The sequence below is a fragment of the Octodon degus genome, unplaced genomic scaffold, assembly GCF_000260255.1.
Source record: "Octodon degus isolate 3935 unplaced genomic scaffold, OctDeg1.0 scaffold00331, whole genome shotgun sequence".
Taxonomy (NCBI): Eukaryota; Metazoa; Chordata; class Mammalia; order Rodentia; family Octodontidae; genus Octodon; species Octodon degus.
This window is the reverse complement of record NW_004524907.1, coordinates 518,631-537,532: the sequence shown is the minus strand read 5'-3', so window position 1 is coordinate 537,532 and position 18,902 is coordinate 518,631. Positions and strand designations below refer to the sequence as shown.

The 18,902-nt window shown below is 44.3% G+C and overlaps 1 protein-coding gene across 4 annotated transcripts; it reads left to right on the top strand.

Moving 5' to 3' along the window:
* The first annotated feature begins 397 nt into the window (after positions 1-397).
* Positions 398-18,307, top strand: Gja5 (gap junction protein alpha 5). Of its 4 annotated transcripts, none has more exons than XM_023708125.1 (3): positions 404-479; positions 14,929-15,023; positions 15,276-18,307. In XM_023708125.1, exon 3 carries the CDS (start codon positions 15,309-15,311, stop codon positions 16,380-16,382), a length of 1,074 nt encoding a protein of 357 aa, XP_023563893.1. In that variant the 5' UTR covers positions 404-479; positions 14,929-15,023; positions 15,276-15,308; the 3' UTR covers positions 16,383-18,307. The 4 variants fall into 4 exon arrangements, 3 of the variants coding, with proteins under 3 accessions (XP_023563895.1, XP_023563893.1, XP_023563894.1); XM_023708126.1 differs by lacking the exon at positions 404-479 and adding an exon at positions 516-594; XM_023708127.1 differs by lacking the exon at positions 14,929-15,023 and having other exon boundaries at positions 398-479.
* Positions 18,308-18,902: the final 595 nt, after the last annotated feature.

Sequence of the window (18,902 nt, the reverse complement as noted above, 5' to 3'; positions counted from 1 at the left end):
CAATCTTCCTGCAGAGGCTTTAGGAAAGCTGTGGCTTGAAGACTTTGAAGAGGCTCGGCAGAAGACTGGGTGGGGAAGACTTAGGGAGGCAGCACACCAGCCAGCTCAAGGAAGGGGGCAAGGACCAGCAAGCAAGGGACTGGCTGCTGCAACTGGGACAGCAACAGGGGCAGAGCTGCCAGGGAGGAGGGGGCTCTCTGAGGAGGAGAAGCTAAGGACATAGGTGGAAGAATTCCCTTAAAATGAGAGCAAAGATTCTAAGAGTGCAAAAAGGGGGGTGGGGAGAGACCAGGAAAGGAAAGGGGTGGAGAGAAAGGGGGAGGAAGAAGTGGGAGGAGGGAAGGCCACAGATACGGATTAAAAAGAGAGTGGAAGAGGAACAACTGACAGGCTCAAGAGCAGATAGCACTAGGCAGTTGAAGAGGCTGCCAGAGTGCGGAGAAGCCAACAGAAATTCCAGGGAGGAGGAGAAGAAGCAGGTAAGGGTGGACTTGAACTTTAAGAGTGAAGCTAGAAGTCAATAGGAAGTGGCCAGAAGAGAGACTTGACTTCAGAGGCCGAATAAAACAAAGCTATGTCTCTGTGTATCTCCCTGTGAGTTTGTCCCTTGCCTCTCTCACTATTTCTTATAATAATAATGTTTGGATATACGAAGGGTAGGACGTTTGGTGAAATGGCAGGTACATGACTTACTTGATTTATAAGGAGCTGAGGAAATCTGAGTAGGGGAACCCTCAGGGCTAGAGTCTGTGCCTGTGGAGTTGTCCTCGCGGAAATCTTAGAAGTGGTCAGGGGTCCATTTCCAAGAACTTTTAGTAAGAGGGAATTAGCCCTTTAAAAAAAAGACACTGTTTTATGATGTTTCCTTTAGGCATGGAATCTTTTCTGAAATGCTTTCTGCAGCATCTAAGGGAGTGTTTTGATTTTTTTTCTTTCCAAGGCATGCTGGATGGTTTAAAAATATTCTCTACTTAGTTTTCTGCAGAGTATCACATCCTCACTGTGCAGTGAGTGGTTACACAGGAGAATCCAGACTGCCTCTCAGAACCGATAAAAGAGACTGACGTGACTCAGACAGGCCGCCCAGGAGACATGGCCCTGAAGGCCTCCCGTCCACCTGGCTGCAGGGTGAGCTCAAAGACACAGGCAGAGAGGTTTCTGTCAGCTCCTCGGTGTCTTCTGAGCATGTGGCAATAAGACCCAGGCTTGGGATGGGGCACTTATGTCGGTCCTCTAGTGGCTTTATGACCTTTGACCCGACACTGCCCTTGCTGGGCCTCAGTTCTCTTATCTAGGGTGTGGAGTAGAGGGTCCCTCTGTGTCCATTCAGTACTAACATTACTGTGAGCTGTGATCTCACAGGCTCAGACAGGACTGGGATGCCCAACACAAGGGTCTCATTCACAGCCTTTTGCAGTTTGCTCCTTTCTTTAGATTTTTTTTTTATTTTATTTTATGTATTTGGTACAGGGTCTCACTGTGCAGCTCAGACTCATAGTGATCCTCTTGTTTTCAGCCTCCCAGTGTGGAAATACAGGTATGTGCCACCATGCCCAGACTCTGTGGCCAGCTCAGCACGCCCAGAGGCAGGGCTGGCGCAGTATGAGGTACTGGGGATTGAACCTCGGTCCCTGCTTTTGCTTAAACAGGCACTTAGTTCACTGAGCTATCTCACTGGCCCTCTTCAGTTTTTCCTTTATTCCCTTTCCCAAGAGGCCACCATAATAAAGGGATTCCTGGTTCTTACTCCTCACACCTCTGGGGTGTATGTTTCCTAAACAGGACTGTGGCACAATATGGTCTGAGTGGCCTGGAAGAGGGAAGGGCAGCATGGAGGCCACCAGGAAGGCACTCAGGAGACCCCAAATTGGAAGAAACTGAGCACAGAAGAGATGATGGCTAGTGCTGGAAGCTGTTTGCACGGCGGTGTGGCTAGAGGCATCCCAGCCTGAGTTTTGTATCTATTGGCCAAATGGCCTCCATCACCTCCACACACTGCCCCCAGAATACCACCCACCCCAGAGGCCGAATGAGAGCTCTCTAGGGACAAGCCTGACCTTTTCTTCCTGTCAGGTTCTGCAGGGCTGCAAAGGTGTTGAGACTCTGCTCCGCCACTTGTTCCTACAGCTTTTTACCTCACTTAGCAGCTGCCATTGACAAGTACCAGTGGCTGCAGTAGGCAGAGTCCCTAGCGGGATGCTCTCTGGCTTATGAGCTAGATCCTTTGAGTCTTCCTCAGACAGATGCAGGACATGCAGAGAGCTACAGTGGCAGCAAAATCAGGCTGCCCTGACTCACCACTGCCTTGTAACTCCAGAGATTACCTTGCTGGGCTCCTAAAATTGTTTGCTGTTCATATCTCCTGGCTGCCCCATTTCTGATCCCTTCTTAGTACTGGCCCATGGTCCTAGGACATGAGACCTAGAGAACAGAGTGTCTTAGCTGGTCAACAAACTGTTTCTTTTGGCAATAAGGAAAATGATACCTAGAAAAGGGGGTGATTTTCTGGTGAAGGCTGAGTCAAGATGACTCAGCTGGGAGACTCTCTTACTCTCACTCATACTTAGAGCTCTTCTTACCCCTGCCCATGGCTGCTTCCCAGGATCTGCTTCTCCCCTAGCCTCTTACTTCTTCCATTTGAGCATTTTTATAATCCTCTCCTTTGGCAGTGACACCCATCTGCTCCTCCTTATCTCTGCTGGCTGCCAGGGGCCACAAGCAGTAGAGGGGTTTAGGCTTTTGCAGCCAGGAGGCTATCACAATGCCTTCTGGTCTTCTTGGTACTTCTGGGCCCCATTTCTGGACACAGTCAATTAAAATAAGACAGAGGCCCGTGTGTATGGGTCAGCCAGGGCAGGAACTGGAAGACCCACAGTCCTCAGAGTTGGATAGATCCAAGGCCAAGCTCTGGCCCTGTGGTGGGAAGGAATTACCCATAGGGGTTTCCCCAGTGTTCTCCTGAACCAGCTCCCATAGGCATCTTCTTGGGCTCAAGAGCTGAGTTGGCCAAAGGGAGAAAAAGCCCATTTTCCTGGAAAGCTTCAGGACTCCTGAAAGAGAAGTTGACTTCCTTTCTATTGTTGGGAATGGCTGGCTGCTGGTGAATGACAGCTTGGTGCCACTTTGTGAATAATTTTTTTCTGACAGCAAACAATGGGCAAGAATTCAGTCAATCCATTCACTTCCGTAAGAAAAAGGAGCTATAGGGTCACAGAACTGGAGGTATTGAAGTAGCACAGGGAGGCTGTAGATATCTAATTCCACTGTAGGGCAAGAGAGTCTGGGCATTTGGTCTCACATTTGGTGGCTGTGGATGTGAGGAAAAGTATTTAATGGCTCCAATCCTCTGTTTTTTCACATGCTAACAAGGTTAATAGGATATTCCTGTAAGGTTTTATAAGGATTAAATAATTTGTTTCTTAAATGCTTGGGATTGAATTCAGGGTCTATGCACATGCTAGGCAAGTGCTAGGTAACTCTGGAGATAACTTGCTGGAGAATGTCTCTTGGGGATGTAGTGTCACTGAGCGCCACTGAGCTACATCCCCAACTTAGTATTTTTTAAAAATGGCTATCACTTAGCAAATACAATCCTGGTTACCTTGTCCTCAGCCCACGATTCTTTGAATTGCATCATATTTGATATAAAGTCCTTTCTAGAGAGAAAGCTAGCCACCACATAATTCTGAGAAGGTAATACTTGACTTTTATGACTATAGAATTTTTTCTGGGACTACTTTTGGTAACCTCTAAGCTGGAAGCCAGAAAATCTAGATTTATTTCTAGACTCTGCCAGTAACTTGCTATACTGTCATAACTGGACAAGCACAAACTACCCAGATGCTCTAACTTAGAGTTGGAAGGGTCTCTGCAACCATCCTGTCCAACTGCTTTGTTGACACTAAGGTTCAGAGAGGTCCCAAGAATGTCTCTTGTGCAAAGCCACAAAGATAGAAGTAGAACCAGAAAGACGCTCACTCATGAAATGGTAGCTCTGCATTTTCTTCTCCAACTCCTTACCTTTTTTGTTTTGTTTTTGGTAATGGGGATTGAGCCCAGAGCCTTACACTTGCTAGGTGGGTACTCTACCACTGAGCTTCATCCTCAGCTCTACATTGCATTTTTACAGGACTCTTGCAGAACCTCATTATAGAAACTGCACTGTGCAGAACTTGGAACTGCACAATAAAGACCTTTTCAAAAGGGCCCAGGTTGTTAGAGGTCAAGATGTCCCTACCCTTGAGATCACAGAGTACATAACTTCCTCTTTCTCTTTCAAAGAGAATTGAACCTATTTCCAACTTCTTTTGTGGTTATGCCTTTGGCTTTTGATCAGATTTAAAAGTGCCACAGCTCCTCAGAGAGGAATAATACCATGACATATGCTTAGGCTAGAAGCTTGAATTGAAATATGTTGGGAGTAGGCTGGCCCTGTGGCTGGTGAGAGGGGCTGATCCAAGCAGGCCCTGCACCGCCCTGCACTGCCCTGCTTCTCCAGCACTGACCAGAAGGTCTTCAGGCCTAGTGAACCAACTAATCTGTGACAAACAAATGTCCCTCTCATTGCTCATTTTTATCTATAGTCACCTTTCTGTATCTGGTGACACATGTTGATCCTTGCCAGGTCATGAACCAGCCTGTCACGCTCTGAAAATCTGCATCCAGCTGGATAGTTGGATTATGTCTGAAAGTTTTTATAGGAAAAGTCAGACCCCAGGTAGTAACATTATGGAGTGTCTTCTATGCACCGGATACTCTTCTAGGCACTTCCATATATTCACGTATTCTTTAATTCCCATGAATATCCAGTCCCACTTTTTTCAGATGAGTTAGAAAATGAGAGGTTAAATGATTTGCCTAAGGTCACACAACCTGAGAACATTGCCAGCAGGGTCTGTGCTCCTCTGTCCCCATGAGAGCCACCAATGACAATACTGTTTCTTTTGTTCTTGCTAATAATATGACATCAATGGGACACCAGAGCCTGCTGTTTGGGCAGCTGAGAACCCAGGGCTAGACACTGCTGCAGCCAAGAGCACTTACTGGCTAAAAAAGGAAATAACTTTCTATATGTGAGTTCTGGCCAAATGGTAGCAGATGCTGGAGAGTCTGGGAATCCTGACCACTGGGGACTGCAGCCCCCAATGTAATGATTAGCTGGAAGAACAGCCTATGTAACCATCAGCCAGCAAGCAACAGAAGCTAAAAGGAGAGACCCTGGGCCTCTCAAGGGACTAGGTAAAGTAAGAAAAGCCCTGCTCACCAGCTGAAATTGCACTTCTGCTTACAGTCATCATAATCTATCTGTCCTAGGACCTTTAATTTTTCATTTCCTTTCCAGAGAAATAAAGAACATGGGCCCAAGTGAACCATATTCAAGCCTGTTTTGTAGCATTTGCTTGTTGTGAGACTTTGTACAAACAACCTAACCTCTAAGACTCAGTTTTCCCTTCTGTGATATGGGACAATACTGCCTCCATAGCAGAGTTAAAGGCAGGGTGAGAAGGTATAGTTGTGAAGTGCTTTGTATGTGGAAAACAATCAACTTGGTGCTCTGTCCTTACTATTTCTGAACTTCTCTGGGCCTGTCTTATGTAAAAATAAGGGCTGAGTTGGATTGACCTCTCTTTCTTCAACTCTACTGCTTCATGAATTTACTAAGGGATGGTGAGAACAATAAAGAAATGGGAGCATTGTACAGCAATTAACCACTAAGAAGAATATATGCAGTGTATTATTTGTTGAAACTGTACTTCTGATTGGATTTGAAACTGTCTCATTGCTATCTGTTTATCAATAAAACTTTGAAAAAAAAAAAAAGAAGTCACCAAAAGAGTAAAAAGAAAACCTACAAATTTCAAAAAAAAAAAAAAAAAAAAAAAAAAAAGAAAAAAGAAAAAGAAATGGGAGCATTATCATGAACAGAATGTTCCTTAGTGTGGGTTTAATCAGTTCTCCTAAGGTAATTCATCAGGACCTCCCAATATTTTGTTGTAATTTAATATTTCTATACAGTACCGCCTTTCTAGCTACTATGTCTTCTTTCACTATTTTAAGGAAAAAATCTATTTATCCCAGCATAGTTTTTTCTCCACTTTGTCCATCCCTCTCTGCCTTCTTGGCTTTGATACAACTGCCTGCCAGCATGGTGTCTTTGAGAGGATCATTCTTGCCAGAATAAAATAAAGAGGAGTTAATTATCTGCTACTGAGTAGACTAGGAGGGAAATTGAAGCCAGTACTTTATGTCACCCACCTTCTCTTTCCATGTCTTTCATTTCCATTCTCCTCTCCCATCTGTGGTGGTCAAGGGTTAGGGTTGCAGGTCTGCAGTGGCCTCCTCCATCTGAGGAAGTGGCCCACAGTGCCAACTCAATAGCTGCTGCCTCTGTCATATGCTTGGTCATCTTCCCAGAGGCGTAAGTAGCTCCCTCAAACCTAAGTCAGGAAAAGAATGAATATCCTAAATGTCAGATTCCTAACCACTCATAGTCAGTGCGCTATCCTATCAATTATCTCATTAATTCTGATCCAGTCACCTTATGTTACAGTGGCCAGCCCTTGACTATCAAGGATTTGTCAAAGAAAGGAACTTCGGGCAAATTATCCAGAACTGATCACAGTGGTTAATGCAGGAGTACTGCCGTCAGACAAACCTGGAGCGAGGTTTGACTTCAATTCCACACTTTACTAACAGTGTGATTTTGTTCAAATTATCCTCTCAGCCCTATAAAAGGATGAGAAAAATCCCTACTTCCTCAGATTGTTGTGTGAGTCAAGTGAAAACAATTATATGAGAGAGAGAGAGAGAGAGAGAGAGAGAGAGAGAGAGAGAGAGAGAGAGGAGAAATGCAATGCACAGGGTATCTAGCTCACAGAAAGATCTCAATAAATGTTATTTTAGTGTTATTATAATTATTTCCTGGAATCAAACTCTCTTGTGTGTTACTCGGGATAAACTAAAAGTTGTAGCTGAGAGATTGAGAGAATAAGAAAGATTACTGAGATAGCTGAGGATCGAGACCAATTTTTCATGTAATTTCCCCCCCCCCATAGCCATTTCAGGGAAGTATTACTACAGCGAGGGGAAATCATGCGATTAAAGCACAAAAGAGCTCCAGGATGATGGCTACACTCATGACTTCAAAGCTCCCTTTAGTGTCTGCTACAGCCTAGGCGCTCAGTGAAGACTTTATGAGCTAAACTGCAGGGAAATGGTACTACGTCTAAGGCAGTCTTGAGGAAGGCTCTTTCAGCGCTTCTACGTCAGAATTCTCTGAATAGGGGAGCAAGTAAATCCTGTTGTACTCTACATTCCACTGTTTGTGACTGGAATTATAGTACGGGCCCAGGGGACTGTTGTTATTACTATGAATAACAGCTTTTATTGAGAACCAGAGATCTGCTAGATACTGTCAAGAACATGTGTCATTGTCCAGAATTAGACTCACACTCTGCAAAGCGGTTCTCTAATCTAATTTCGAAAAACTTGGAAAAGTTCCCCAGTCCTCTGAGGGAAGAAGGCGCTGAGGGAATAGTTCATGGTGACAGTATCTGTCCTGGATACAGTTAGTCCTGGTTAGCCAAGGAGAAGAGTCTCACTCAAGCAGAAACAAGACTCAGTGACTTTTTTCTTCCCCATTCTGGTCACCACAACTACACAGCAGGAGCCCCTAGGCCAGCCTCCTAGCAGGACCAGCTATTGACATTTAGTATGGGTCCCAAGGGTTGCTCACCCTCTGCGTACACCCTTTTCTCCAGCACCCAGGAAAGACCAGCTTCCATGAATTCAGCATTTGGTGTTCTGAGTGACCCACGTGCTATAATTCTCTCACTATTGTTGTTTTCATCAACTTTACACAACCAGGTGTAGGGGATGGTACTAAGCGCAGAGGAAGCTGTGGGCTGGAGAGGAATTCTGAGAGTGGGGAGGGGAATGAGATGATGCAGTTTGTCTTCAAGGAGTGCAGGGTTGAGTTAGACAGAATGCCTGGCTAGTAGAACAAATAATTCTCAATATATGTGTGAAATATGAATGGTTTTACTGTGTGACCTAAGGCCTAGCTGCTGACTAAGGGAGACACAGAAATTATCATGTTCTGTTACCATGTGGTTCCAGAGGACAGCACAGAAATCAGCAGAAGAAAGAGAATTTTAAGCTATGCCTGTGGTGGCATCTCACTCATATGCAATAAGCCTTCTTAAACAGACCGATGAGGGTACAGTTATATCAAGTGTAGGGCAGCACCTGTCACCTGCAGCCTATACAGTTTATTCTGAAGTCATTCCCAAAGGACTGCTACAAACGCGGGCATTGCTGATTGTGTAGTCTTCTGCAGTCTCAGCTCCATGTGAGGTCTGTCATACTAAAATCTGTCCTCACAAGGGAGCCATGGATTGTGCACAGTTTAGCCTATGGACTAGGAGCCACTCTACACTGCTAGGCATCAGCTCTACAAAGCCCTTCATAAGCTGCTCCTGCCTACTTGGCCTCCCTGCTCTCTGTTGGTACCTTAACTTCATCCTAGTTCTCATCCCAGTGAATTTGTGCATGCAGGTGCTTTTGTCTGAAATTCCCTCTCCTGCTGCTCCTACTCTGTGCCACTACAAGCATCATGAACACCCAACTCCTACTCCAGGTTGCTTCCTCTGGGCAGTCCTCTCTACCTACTGCGCACACCCACTCCCAGCCTGGGTCAGCGTGTTTTATGCATTTGTGTGACACACACTGCACCTCTATCCTAGAACTCATTATGTTTGGTTGTTTCTGAATCCCCCATGGAGCACTGAATTTCTTCATTATTGGTTTTTGGGATGCTCCAACTGTCAGCACAGACCTAGCATAAGAAGACACTTAGGATATGTTTGTGAAAATGAACTCAATTTACTTTTCCATACCCTTTTCTCCAGGGCTCTATATAGTTCAGGTCACATATGGGAGTGTAATAAATACTTGTTTGATTGCATAAAAGCTGACCCCTGGACTTATCAGTGAACAGCAGAGTCATGTCTCAAATCACTCAGTGTCCCTGGCTTAGCAAGAATTTGTGGAGTTCCAAAAGCGGAGACCTAAGAGTTGATGAGCTCCACCCTGGGAAGAGAGGTTGAGGGAAACTTACTGGCATGCATCAGATTCAGCCAGAAACTGGAATGAAGCCCTGGTTCCATTGTCCATTAATCTTTTCTTTCTTAAACTTTATTTATTTTTTCAGTAGTAGAGATTGAATCCAGGGTTTTCACAGTGAGCTACATCCACAACTCTTTTTAATTATTTTGAGACAGGGTCTTGATAAGTGACTAAATTTCCTAGGTTGGGTTTAAACTTTTCTTAAAAAATGTATTTGGAACAGTGTCTCACTACACAGCTCAGACTAGTAATGATACTCCTGTTTTCAGCCTCCCCAACACTGGGATTATGGGAGTGCACCACCACACATGTTTTACTGGGCTTAAACTTGAGATTCCCCTGCCTCAGTCTCCAAGAGTTGTGGGATTACAGGTAGTCTCTCTCTCTCTCTCTCTCTCTCTCTCTCTCTCTCTCTCTCTCTCTCTCTCTCTCTTTTAACAAGGCATCTTATTTGTACGTTCCCTCCTCAGCAAAACTGAGTTCATGACATTCACTGTAGAGTGTTTATGAAAATTCATCCACTGAATACTAAAAACTGAACATCTTTAATACTGAAAATATTCAATCTTGGACAAAACAAAATAGTCCTGTCCTCTTTAGGTCCTCAAGAAAATGATAGAGAAGTACATTTTGAAGAGGGTAAGGTTTTATTTTACTAGTAGTACAAATCTTGAGAAGAAAGATTTGAACTTTCTTAGGACCACTATGCAACCTTACTCCTACACCAAACATTTTCTTCAGTCACTAGGAAAACATGTCATACACCTAACAGAAGCTAAAACAAGGAACTTTTGATTATGAGAAGTTAACTTCTCATTTGAAAAGAAAGAAAGGCTGTTAAATCCTTGAGGGAAAGAATCATGCCAGATTTTGTTAAATTTATTTATTTAGTTGTTTGAGCCAGGGTGTCACTGTCTATTCTAGGCTAGCCTTGAACTCACAGCAACCCACTTATCTCAGTCCCCCAAGAACTGCGATAACTGGCATGCACCAGCACCCAGCAGATTTGCTTAATAGATGTCATCGAGGGCTTAACTTTCGTCGAAGCTAGCACCACCGAGGTATTGTTCTCAGGACTCAGAACTCTGTACTCAGAACGGTGGTAGGTGTAGGATAGAATTTCTAAGCAGCGCTTGCTCATTGGTGGAGGCAAAAATGTTTGGAGAACAAACTGAAGGCAACATATAACCAAGTGTGAGAGTGTAGCCTACAAGGGGATGGCACTGTAACTTGGAGTCCAGGAAGCAGCCAAGGGAGCCAAGGTCAGCCTTTCACTTCCTCCTACATCGGAGGGGTCAGAGGAAGAGGTCATAGCTGGCAGTTTATTACTAATGTGGGTTGTTTTGAAATGAAAACATCAGCTGTGTATGGGTATGATGATGTAGACATCTGGAGGAGCACTGGCTTGGAAATGTTCATGCCTGAGTTGCATTTCTAATCACATGAGTCATGAAGTCCAGCCATGAAATGATTTATACCCATTCTATACAGTCTGGCCCCTTTGTCTTTACGCAAGAACCATATTACTATCACTAAACAAATTCCCCAGTGACTCCCCCAATATTTATTTATTTACTTATTTATTTATAATGTATTTGGTACAGGGTCTCACTATGCAACTCAGACTCTAGTGATCCTCCTGCTTTCAGTGCTGGGATTACAGGCATGAGTCAGTGTGGCCAACTCAGCCCACCTGGGGGCAGGGCTGGCACTGGCCTGTGGTGCCAGGGGCCAAACCCTGGTCCCTGTGCTTGCCTAAGCAGGTGTTTAATCTGCTGAGCTATCTTGCCTTCCCCCCAAAAAATTTAACTTGTCTCAAGTTATATAAAAAAAGGATGCTGAAGCTTGTGAAGGGAAGAATGTTTAGAGTTGGTGTGTCTGCTTCCAAATTCAAGGGCCACCTCTTTCGCTGTTGGGGAGGGCTCAAGTCTGAACTTTAAAAGTGGTAAGAGAGCTGGGCAGATAGTTTAGTAGCATAAGTGCCTGCCTGGCAAGCACAGGGTCCTGAGTTCAATCCCCGGTACCAAAAAAATAAATAAATAAATAAAAATGAAAATAAAAAATAAATAAATAAAATAAAAGTGGTAGGAAACCAGTAAAAATTACAGCTAGAGCAAGGAGGGAAATCGCCATTGTATTTGACAGAATTTATTCATGCCAAGGGCAGCTTCCTCTGCCTCTCCCTAATACACTTCCTGCCAAGAAACAGATAATAATCTACAGAGAATTTTATGTTCTGTAAACTCAGTAAACTCACTCAGCTACAAATTTCTTTGGCTGAAGCTGAGTGGCCTACTGAGAGCCAACAGGACTAGAAAACTGGCTTCAGTTGTCAAACTTTTACATTATCAGCTGAGTGCCAGTACATGGTAACAATTTTAACCTTCCCTGACTCTGCTTGACAGTCAGTAAGAAATCGTAAAAGTCCTTTAGCCTACTTCCTCAAGTCTCCTAATGTTCCCTCTATCCTTTGCTTTCATTCATTTGTTGAAAATCGACTTTACCCCTATACCTCCTAAGTTAATTTCTATTGTTTGCTCCCTGTGAGAAACCCTTCCTATTACTGTCTTTCTGATTTCCAAGATATTCCTTTCCTGAACTTGTGCTTTATTTCTTGTAGGTGGGATTCGTGGACCGTAAGCAAAGGCGTCAACAGGCAAAACCAGATCAAAGGGTCATATTTTTTTGATCTGAATCTATTTTTATATACTTCCTTGGGGACTTGCAAAAAACAAATGACATAGATACGAGATCAAGAGAAATGGCTTTAGTGATTGAGTATGGAAAACTTGTCCCAAATCTTGAAAGAATATAACATTTATTTCTTTTTTCATTCCTTTGAATTTCTACTTGCATTTCTCTGCTTCCACTGTATTCTGCTTTTTTCTCTCTTGTTTTACCTTCACCCTTCCCTACCACTTATTTTGCTAGTAACAGCTGCCTTATATTCAATTCTTATAGGGTTTTATTTCCCTCATCTGTAAATTGGAGCGAGTTATGATTGTTTTGCTTATACAGTGCTATGAGGTGTAAAATGCAGATCGAACAATTTATACCAGCTCAGTGGACAGTAGCAGGGACAAGAACTCCAGTTATTTGACTCCCATGCCCATCTTCTTAAATCATCGCATGACTTTTTCAACTCTATTTTTAACTTCTTGTGTCATTCCTCTTTTTGGATTCTTTTCTCTTCCTATACTCCCCCATTTCTTTTCTTCCCCTTAGACACTTAAGGTCTTAAGGTCATCACCGCAGGTCTGTGGCTGAAACTGGAAGTGCTGGGCAGTGCACACAATACCCAGAAGAGACAACAGATCATTCAAATTCTTATCAACCGTCTTTCTTAAGATCAAATCCTCCAGCTTTTTTCACAGTTGGAGGCCCGGAGAGGGGAGTCTCATCACCTTCATAAAGGAGAAGATGTTTAATAACAAACTACAGGCAAGGCCTGAAGACCTGGATGGGTCTTTGATATGGAAGGGAGCAGAGATAAAACATTTTCTTCTCCCTCAGGGAATCCCTTAGTCCCAAGGACTTTTCATACTCTCAAGTTTGGAGAACTGGAGGCTGGAAAAGTTCAGATGAGGAGGCTGTCCTCTGCCAAACACTTGACTATGAAGTGCAACCCTCCCGCACCCCTTCTTGTCCTATTAGCATGAGCAATGTCACAATAAGAACAAGGGCTTGGGGCTGGTGAGATGGCTCAGTGGTCTAAAGCGCCCACTTAGAACAAGTTAAGCTTAAGCAAAGCACAGGGACCACGGTTCAATCCCCCAGCACCACATGCCAGCCAGCCCCGCCCCCTGGTGGGCTGAGCTAGCCACACACACACAAAATAAATAAATAAATTAATTAAAAAAAAAAAAGAACAAGGGCTTGTTGGCAGCATACATAGGAAGGGTAACACTTAAACTTGACAGTTTTTTTCCCCATAATTTTATTGAGAAACAAATAGCAATGAGACGGTTTCAAACCAAATTGGTAGGTCAGTTTCAATAATTAACACATTGCATACATTCTTCCTAGTGGTTAATTGCTGTACAAGATGCAGACATGATATCCTATTTACTATTAGAACAAATCCCTCTATTCATTAAGAGAATGTAACTATATATCTATCCTAGCCATTTTGAATACACAGATACAAAATGGACGTTCATCTGTATGCCCTTTTTTTGTTTAGTTCCGTTATTTGAATATTATAGGTGTGTAAACTCAGCAAAATATTCTAAAAGAGTCCAGTAGCCCATAATAGTATTGGGTCTTCCACTTGACTGGCAGTGTCAGAAATTGTTAACCTGAGTTCCTTACAGCTCAGCATAACAGCATGGCTTTACTTCTTTTTTTTTTTTTTTTTCTTGGCGGAACTGGGGATTGAACTCAGGCCCTTGCGCTTGCCAGGGAAGCGCTTATTCTGTTGAGCTATCTCCCCGGCCCCAACTTCTTATATTTTGTTTTTATAAAACTTGACAGTTTTTAAGGTCCCATCCAAATCTGATGTTTTATTATTTTAAGGAGAGAATATCTGTGTTCAGCTCTCTCCTCTGTGTCATCCTGCTGATTACAGTTGGTTACATATTTTAAGCTATAAAGGCATGTACTGTTCATCAAGCAAGAATTTTGGAGGCTTGGGTTTTGAAAGGTGGTTGAGATGCCTCAGAGGAACTGGTCAGCATTTCTGAGAGTGTCAGGGCAGCTTCAGGCATTTTGGCTTATACAGTCCTGTCCACAGGCAGGAAGCAGTGGGGAAGGTGGAGAAGGCAGGGCCATGAGTGAGGCTCCCTGCTTACTGGGAGAAGGGGAAGCCTTTTCTAGATCACTTCTTAAACTTTAGGTTCCTCCCATACCTCACCAACCTGAAGTTCAGTAGAGACCAGAAAAAGTGCTCTCTAACCTTTTCACTCTGCTAATGGAAGCAGAGAAAGTATAGGGAATTGGCTTGCCATTGTGTGGGAAATATCAGTGTTTCTTATTCCTCCCTTAATTCAACCAAAATCTGTTAGTCTGAGTTTCTGAAGACAAAGGTAAAGGTAGTCTCTTTCTTCACAAAGTCCATCCTGGAAGAACACAGACAGGCAGAGGACTACAAAGCCTGATGAAGGTACTGGGAAGAGTGAGAGAACACTCCCAGGGTCACTGCAGTAGCTGAAGAGGCAGTAAGGAGAGCTACAGAAAGCAATGACTAAGTTTTGGAAGGTAGATGGATTTCAGCTAGGAGTGAGAGGACAGGTAAGAGGTAGTTAGAAGGGCTTTGGGGAATCTGTTAGGACTTGGCATGATTGAACAACGGGAGCTCTTGGGTACCTTCTATGAGCAGAAAGTCTAGAAGGCCAAGCTGCATGTCTGGTACGGCTGTGTTGAATTGAAGAGGAAGATCAGTGCTGCCTGAGGCTTACCAGCTGAGAGAAGCCCACACTGCTCTGTAATACCTTTAGAGTGAAGCATGCTTTTGTTTACCACCTTTCCACACAGCGGGTCCATGTTGGATATTTCCGATCATGACACAGTGCTTCCTCAAAAGCCACAATTTCCACTCCCATTTTCACTCCTTTCTCTTCCACCTAGTTATATACCATAGAGGCATGATATTTTTCCAACAGTTCAAACATATAGAACACTTGTGTTACAATTTTCAGTGTATCACCTATCTCATCTCTTCCAAGTGTCCAAAACCTCTGGTGTAAGTACTCTTTCCCACACCCACCTGGAAGATGAGGAGACTATGAAGCATGTGCTCCGAGCCCGGTTGCAGAGTCCACTCTTGTATTTCTCTCCACTACTCCAGTGTTTCTTCCACTGCAGTTCCTGGACTGATCACACCAGAAGCACCTGGACTGCTTGTGGCAAAATTCAGACTCTTGGAGGCGGCCCCACCCTTCCTGAAGTAGAATCTCAAGGTAAAAGCATAGAATCCACATTATAGCATAGCACAGTAAAGTTCTAGATCAATTAGTGTGGGAGCCATGCTCTAATTTGGCTCTTTTTATTTTTCTGGGGGTGGGGAGGATAGGACAAGCTTTTTGGGTGTGTGTATTTGACTTGTAACTTGTAATTTGAAAACAACCCATTGGTATGGACTGATGTCCACAGCAGAATGGGACCTTCTAGACCTCTGGAGAAACTCCTCTTTCTCTCTCCCCTATTCGCAGAAGTCTTGGCGTCAGTTTCCTGCCTGTGCCAAGATGAGTGACTGGAGCTTCCTGGGAGCATTCCTGGAGGAAGTGCACAAGCACTCCACCGTAATCGGCAAGGTCTGGCTCACTGTACTGTTCATATTCCGCATGCTCGTGTTGGGCACGGCTGCCGAGTCTTCCTGGGGGGACGAGCAGGCAGATTTCCAGTGCGATACCATTCAGCCTGGTTGCGAGAATGTTTGCTACGATCAAGCCTTCCCCATATCCCACATTCGCTACTGGGTGCTGCAGATCATCTTTGTCTCCACGCCATCTCTAGTGTACATGGGCCACGCCATGCACCTTGTGCGCATGCAGGAGAAGAGGAAGCTACGGGAAGCCGAGGGAGCCAAAATCCACAGCTCAGGCTCTCCGTATGAATACCAAGTGGCTGAGAAACCAGAGCCATCCTGCTGGGAGGAAATAAATGGAAGGGTTGTCCTCCAGGGCAATCTGCTCAACACCTATGTCTGCACCATCTTGATCCGCACCACCATGGAGGTGGCCTTCATAGTGGGCCAGTACTTTCTCTATGGAGTTTTTCTGAGCACCCTGCATGTCTGCCGCAGAAGTCCCTGTCCTCACCCGGTCAACTGCTATGTATCCCGGCCCACAGAGAAGAACGTCTTCATTGTCTTTATGCTGGCGGTGGCTGCGCTGTCCCTCTTCCTCAGCCTGGCTGAACTCTTTCACCTGGGTTGGAAGATTAGACATCGATTTGTCAAGGCCAGGCCAAGCACGACTGGATGCCAACGTACTGGCCCATCTGCTGGCGTGGTCCAGAGTTGCACACCTCCCCCTGACTTCACTCAGTGCCTGGGGAATGGCGCTGGGGGAAAGTTTTTCAGTCCCTTCAGTAACAATACAGTCTCTCAGCAGAACACAGACAACCTGGCCACCGAGCAAGTGCGAGGCCAGGAGCGGATTCCTGGGGAGGGTTTCATCCATATCCATTATGGCGAGAAGCCTGACATGCCCAATGGAGTCTCATCAGGTCACCGCGTTCCTCAGGGCTATTATAGTGAGAAGCGCCGTCTTAGCAAGACCAGCAGCAAGGCCAGGTCAGACGACCTATCAGTGTGAACCTCCACCATGGGAGAACCAGGGCCAGGAGGGGAGAAAAGAGGCTCACAGAGAAGAAAATTCCTTCTGACCCCGCATTCTCATTCTCACCACTGCTCTGCTCCTTTTGGGCTGTGAGTCCCATTTGCATTGCTCATTAATTCTAGAAGGTATAACCAGAGTTCTGGAGAGCTTACTCCTGATTGCCACCCAGCAGGTGCTGTCCTTCCCCATCTTCTACTAGCTTACTTGGTCAGTCTTTCAGATTATCCAGTAAAGATGGTGGGAGAAGGGGAAGGGAACTGTGACAAAATCAGGCTGGAGAAGGATAGCTGTAAGCATAGAATACCAGCAACACAGCTGATAGGTTCTCAGTTTCCAGTGGCTTTCTTGACTACATCACACCCTCCACTCCCACCTTAAGAAAGAACTCAGAATTCTCAGGCAATAGGGGGCACCAGTCAAAGAACTTGATTATCTGTGCTCTTGAACCTATTGTTTCCTCTGTTGGGCCAGATCTTGGAGAGGTGGTGAGGCGGCCTATAACTGCCATTGGCTACCCCTGCCTTTACCCAGTCTTAAAAGGGAATCCTTGGAACTTGACCAGCCTCAGTTTTACAGGTGCCTTGGCATGTGTCTCAGGCAAATGTCCCACCTTGGTGATGCTGCAGCCTTTACTTCTGCCAGGATGTACAATCATGCCATGAGGGTGCCAACTCCTCCAGAGAGTCACTGTATACACAAACTGCACTGGAATTTCTAACACCACCTCTCATGCAGTCTTACAGTTCAGCCCAATGATAGAAGCCATTCTTGCACTTCTTCCCTTGGCTGTTCATCCAGTGTTTGTCTGAAGACCACTTTGTTAACAGGAATGCCCAGGAAGTCCTTTCCCCTCTCAGATGCTGAATAAATCACTAGCCACTGAGAGCAGTAGGATTTTTCTGGACTTTATTTTTAAAAAAGAAAATTGTCTTCTTAGATTCCCCTTGGGGGATAAAGACACTGGAAAAATATTTTCTATTTCTTTTATTGACTTCGAGCTTTTAGAATCAAGAGAAAGTATGATGATAGCTGTTGAGGTCCCCTGATCTCTCTCTCCCTAGAGACATCAGCAAGGACCTGCATGCAGTAGGGGAATCTTATCAAGACCCTACTTAAAGTGCATAGAGACTCCTAAATTTCCCTGACTCCCATGGGACTCAGGTAGAGGCTGAAGTAAAGCCTGGCCTTCCCCAAGGACTAGTTCATTGTCTCTACTGGGAGGATCCATAATGGGATGGGTGGCTGCCACTGTGAGTGCAGGGAAAAGTTGGTAAGAATTGGATATTAAGAGTATCAAGACATTATTACATTTAAAAGATGCTGTGTGTGTGCATGTGCGTGCGTGCGTGCGTGTGTGTGTGTGTGTGTGTGTGTGTGCACTGGTAATAGGGAGGGGAGTCACAAAATAAGAAAAAGAAGCTGTAGAGAACCTGTTTTCCAGTCGCCTTGCAGAGGACCTAAGCCTCATTGTCTCAGTGTTACTGGCCTGCACAGGTGGGCATGAGAGGCTGGAACAGAGGAGGCTAAAGATTCAGAAAGAGACGCAGTTCCTCCCTGACCTGCTCATTTCTAGAACATTCTGCAGCTATTTGGATGGTATAGGTGGATCCCAAGAAGGATTCAAGACAATAGATGGGGGAAAATACCTGGCTGAGATACCATGTAGGAAAGAATGGTAATTCCGGGTCTCTGAAGGGAACACATTTATTATCATAATGAGAATCTTAATGGCACTGGCATGATTCTCTGTTCTTCCATCTCTAAAATGCATATTGTGAGATGATTGTTTCTGTATTTAGAATTCTACGAGATCAGTCCTTGATGGTAGGGTTTTTAGGAAGGAAAAATATTTGAACAGTACATGTAATCTGTCTTAATAATAAAATCTGTCTCCACATTTATCTCTCTGTTGTGTGATTTTCATATTTTCTTTTTTTTTTAAATTTTCGTATGACTATAAGAGAAGTGTGGTAGATGTGATGGGGGAGTGTGGAGTGATGGAATCAGACATACAAATGTTAAAATTGCTGATGTTGATTTATCAGTTGGGTTCAGCAAGTACTTGATATGTGAGATTCTGTTCGTTCATCTGTAATTTGGACCTAGTAGAATCTAACTCATAGAACTGTTAAATGTTAAATGAGAGATTATATAAAGAATTTAAGCCAGCTGTGGTGGTACACACCTGTAATTCCAGCAATCAGGAGGCCAAGACAGGAAGATCACTGCAAGTTTGAGGCCAACCCGGGATACAAAGTGAGACCCTGAGCCCAAAATCTGAAAAAATATTCAGAGGCGTACTTAGGCTATAATAGTCCATCATTAAATGGTAATGGTTATTATCTTTATTGCTTTTGGTATTACTTTGAATGCACAGTATTTGGAAAACTTGGGATACTAAGGGATGATTCCAGAACCTCCACTTCTGAAACTCACAATTTAATTCACCGAAAGTGATCAAATTAACACACATAAAAGGAAACAAAGTAGAATTTA

What these genes read in the sequence shown, in the direction of transcription:
- Gja5 (XM_023708127.1), top strand. Translation starts at nt 15,309, where the DNA reads ATGAGTGACTGGAGCTTCCTGGGAGCATTCCTGGAGGAAGTGCACAAG.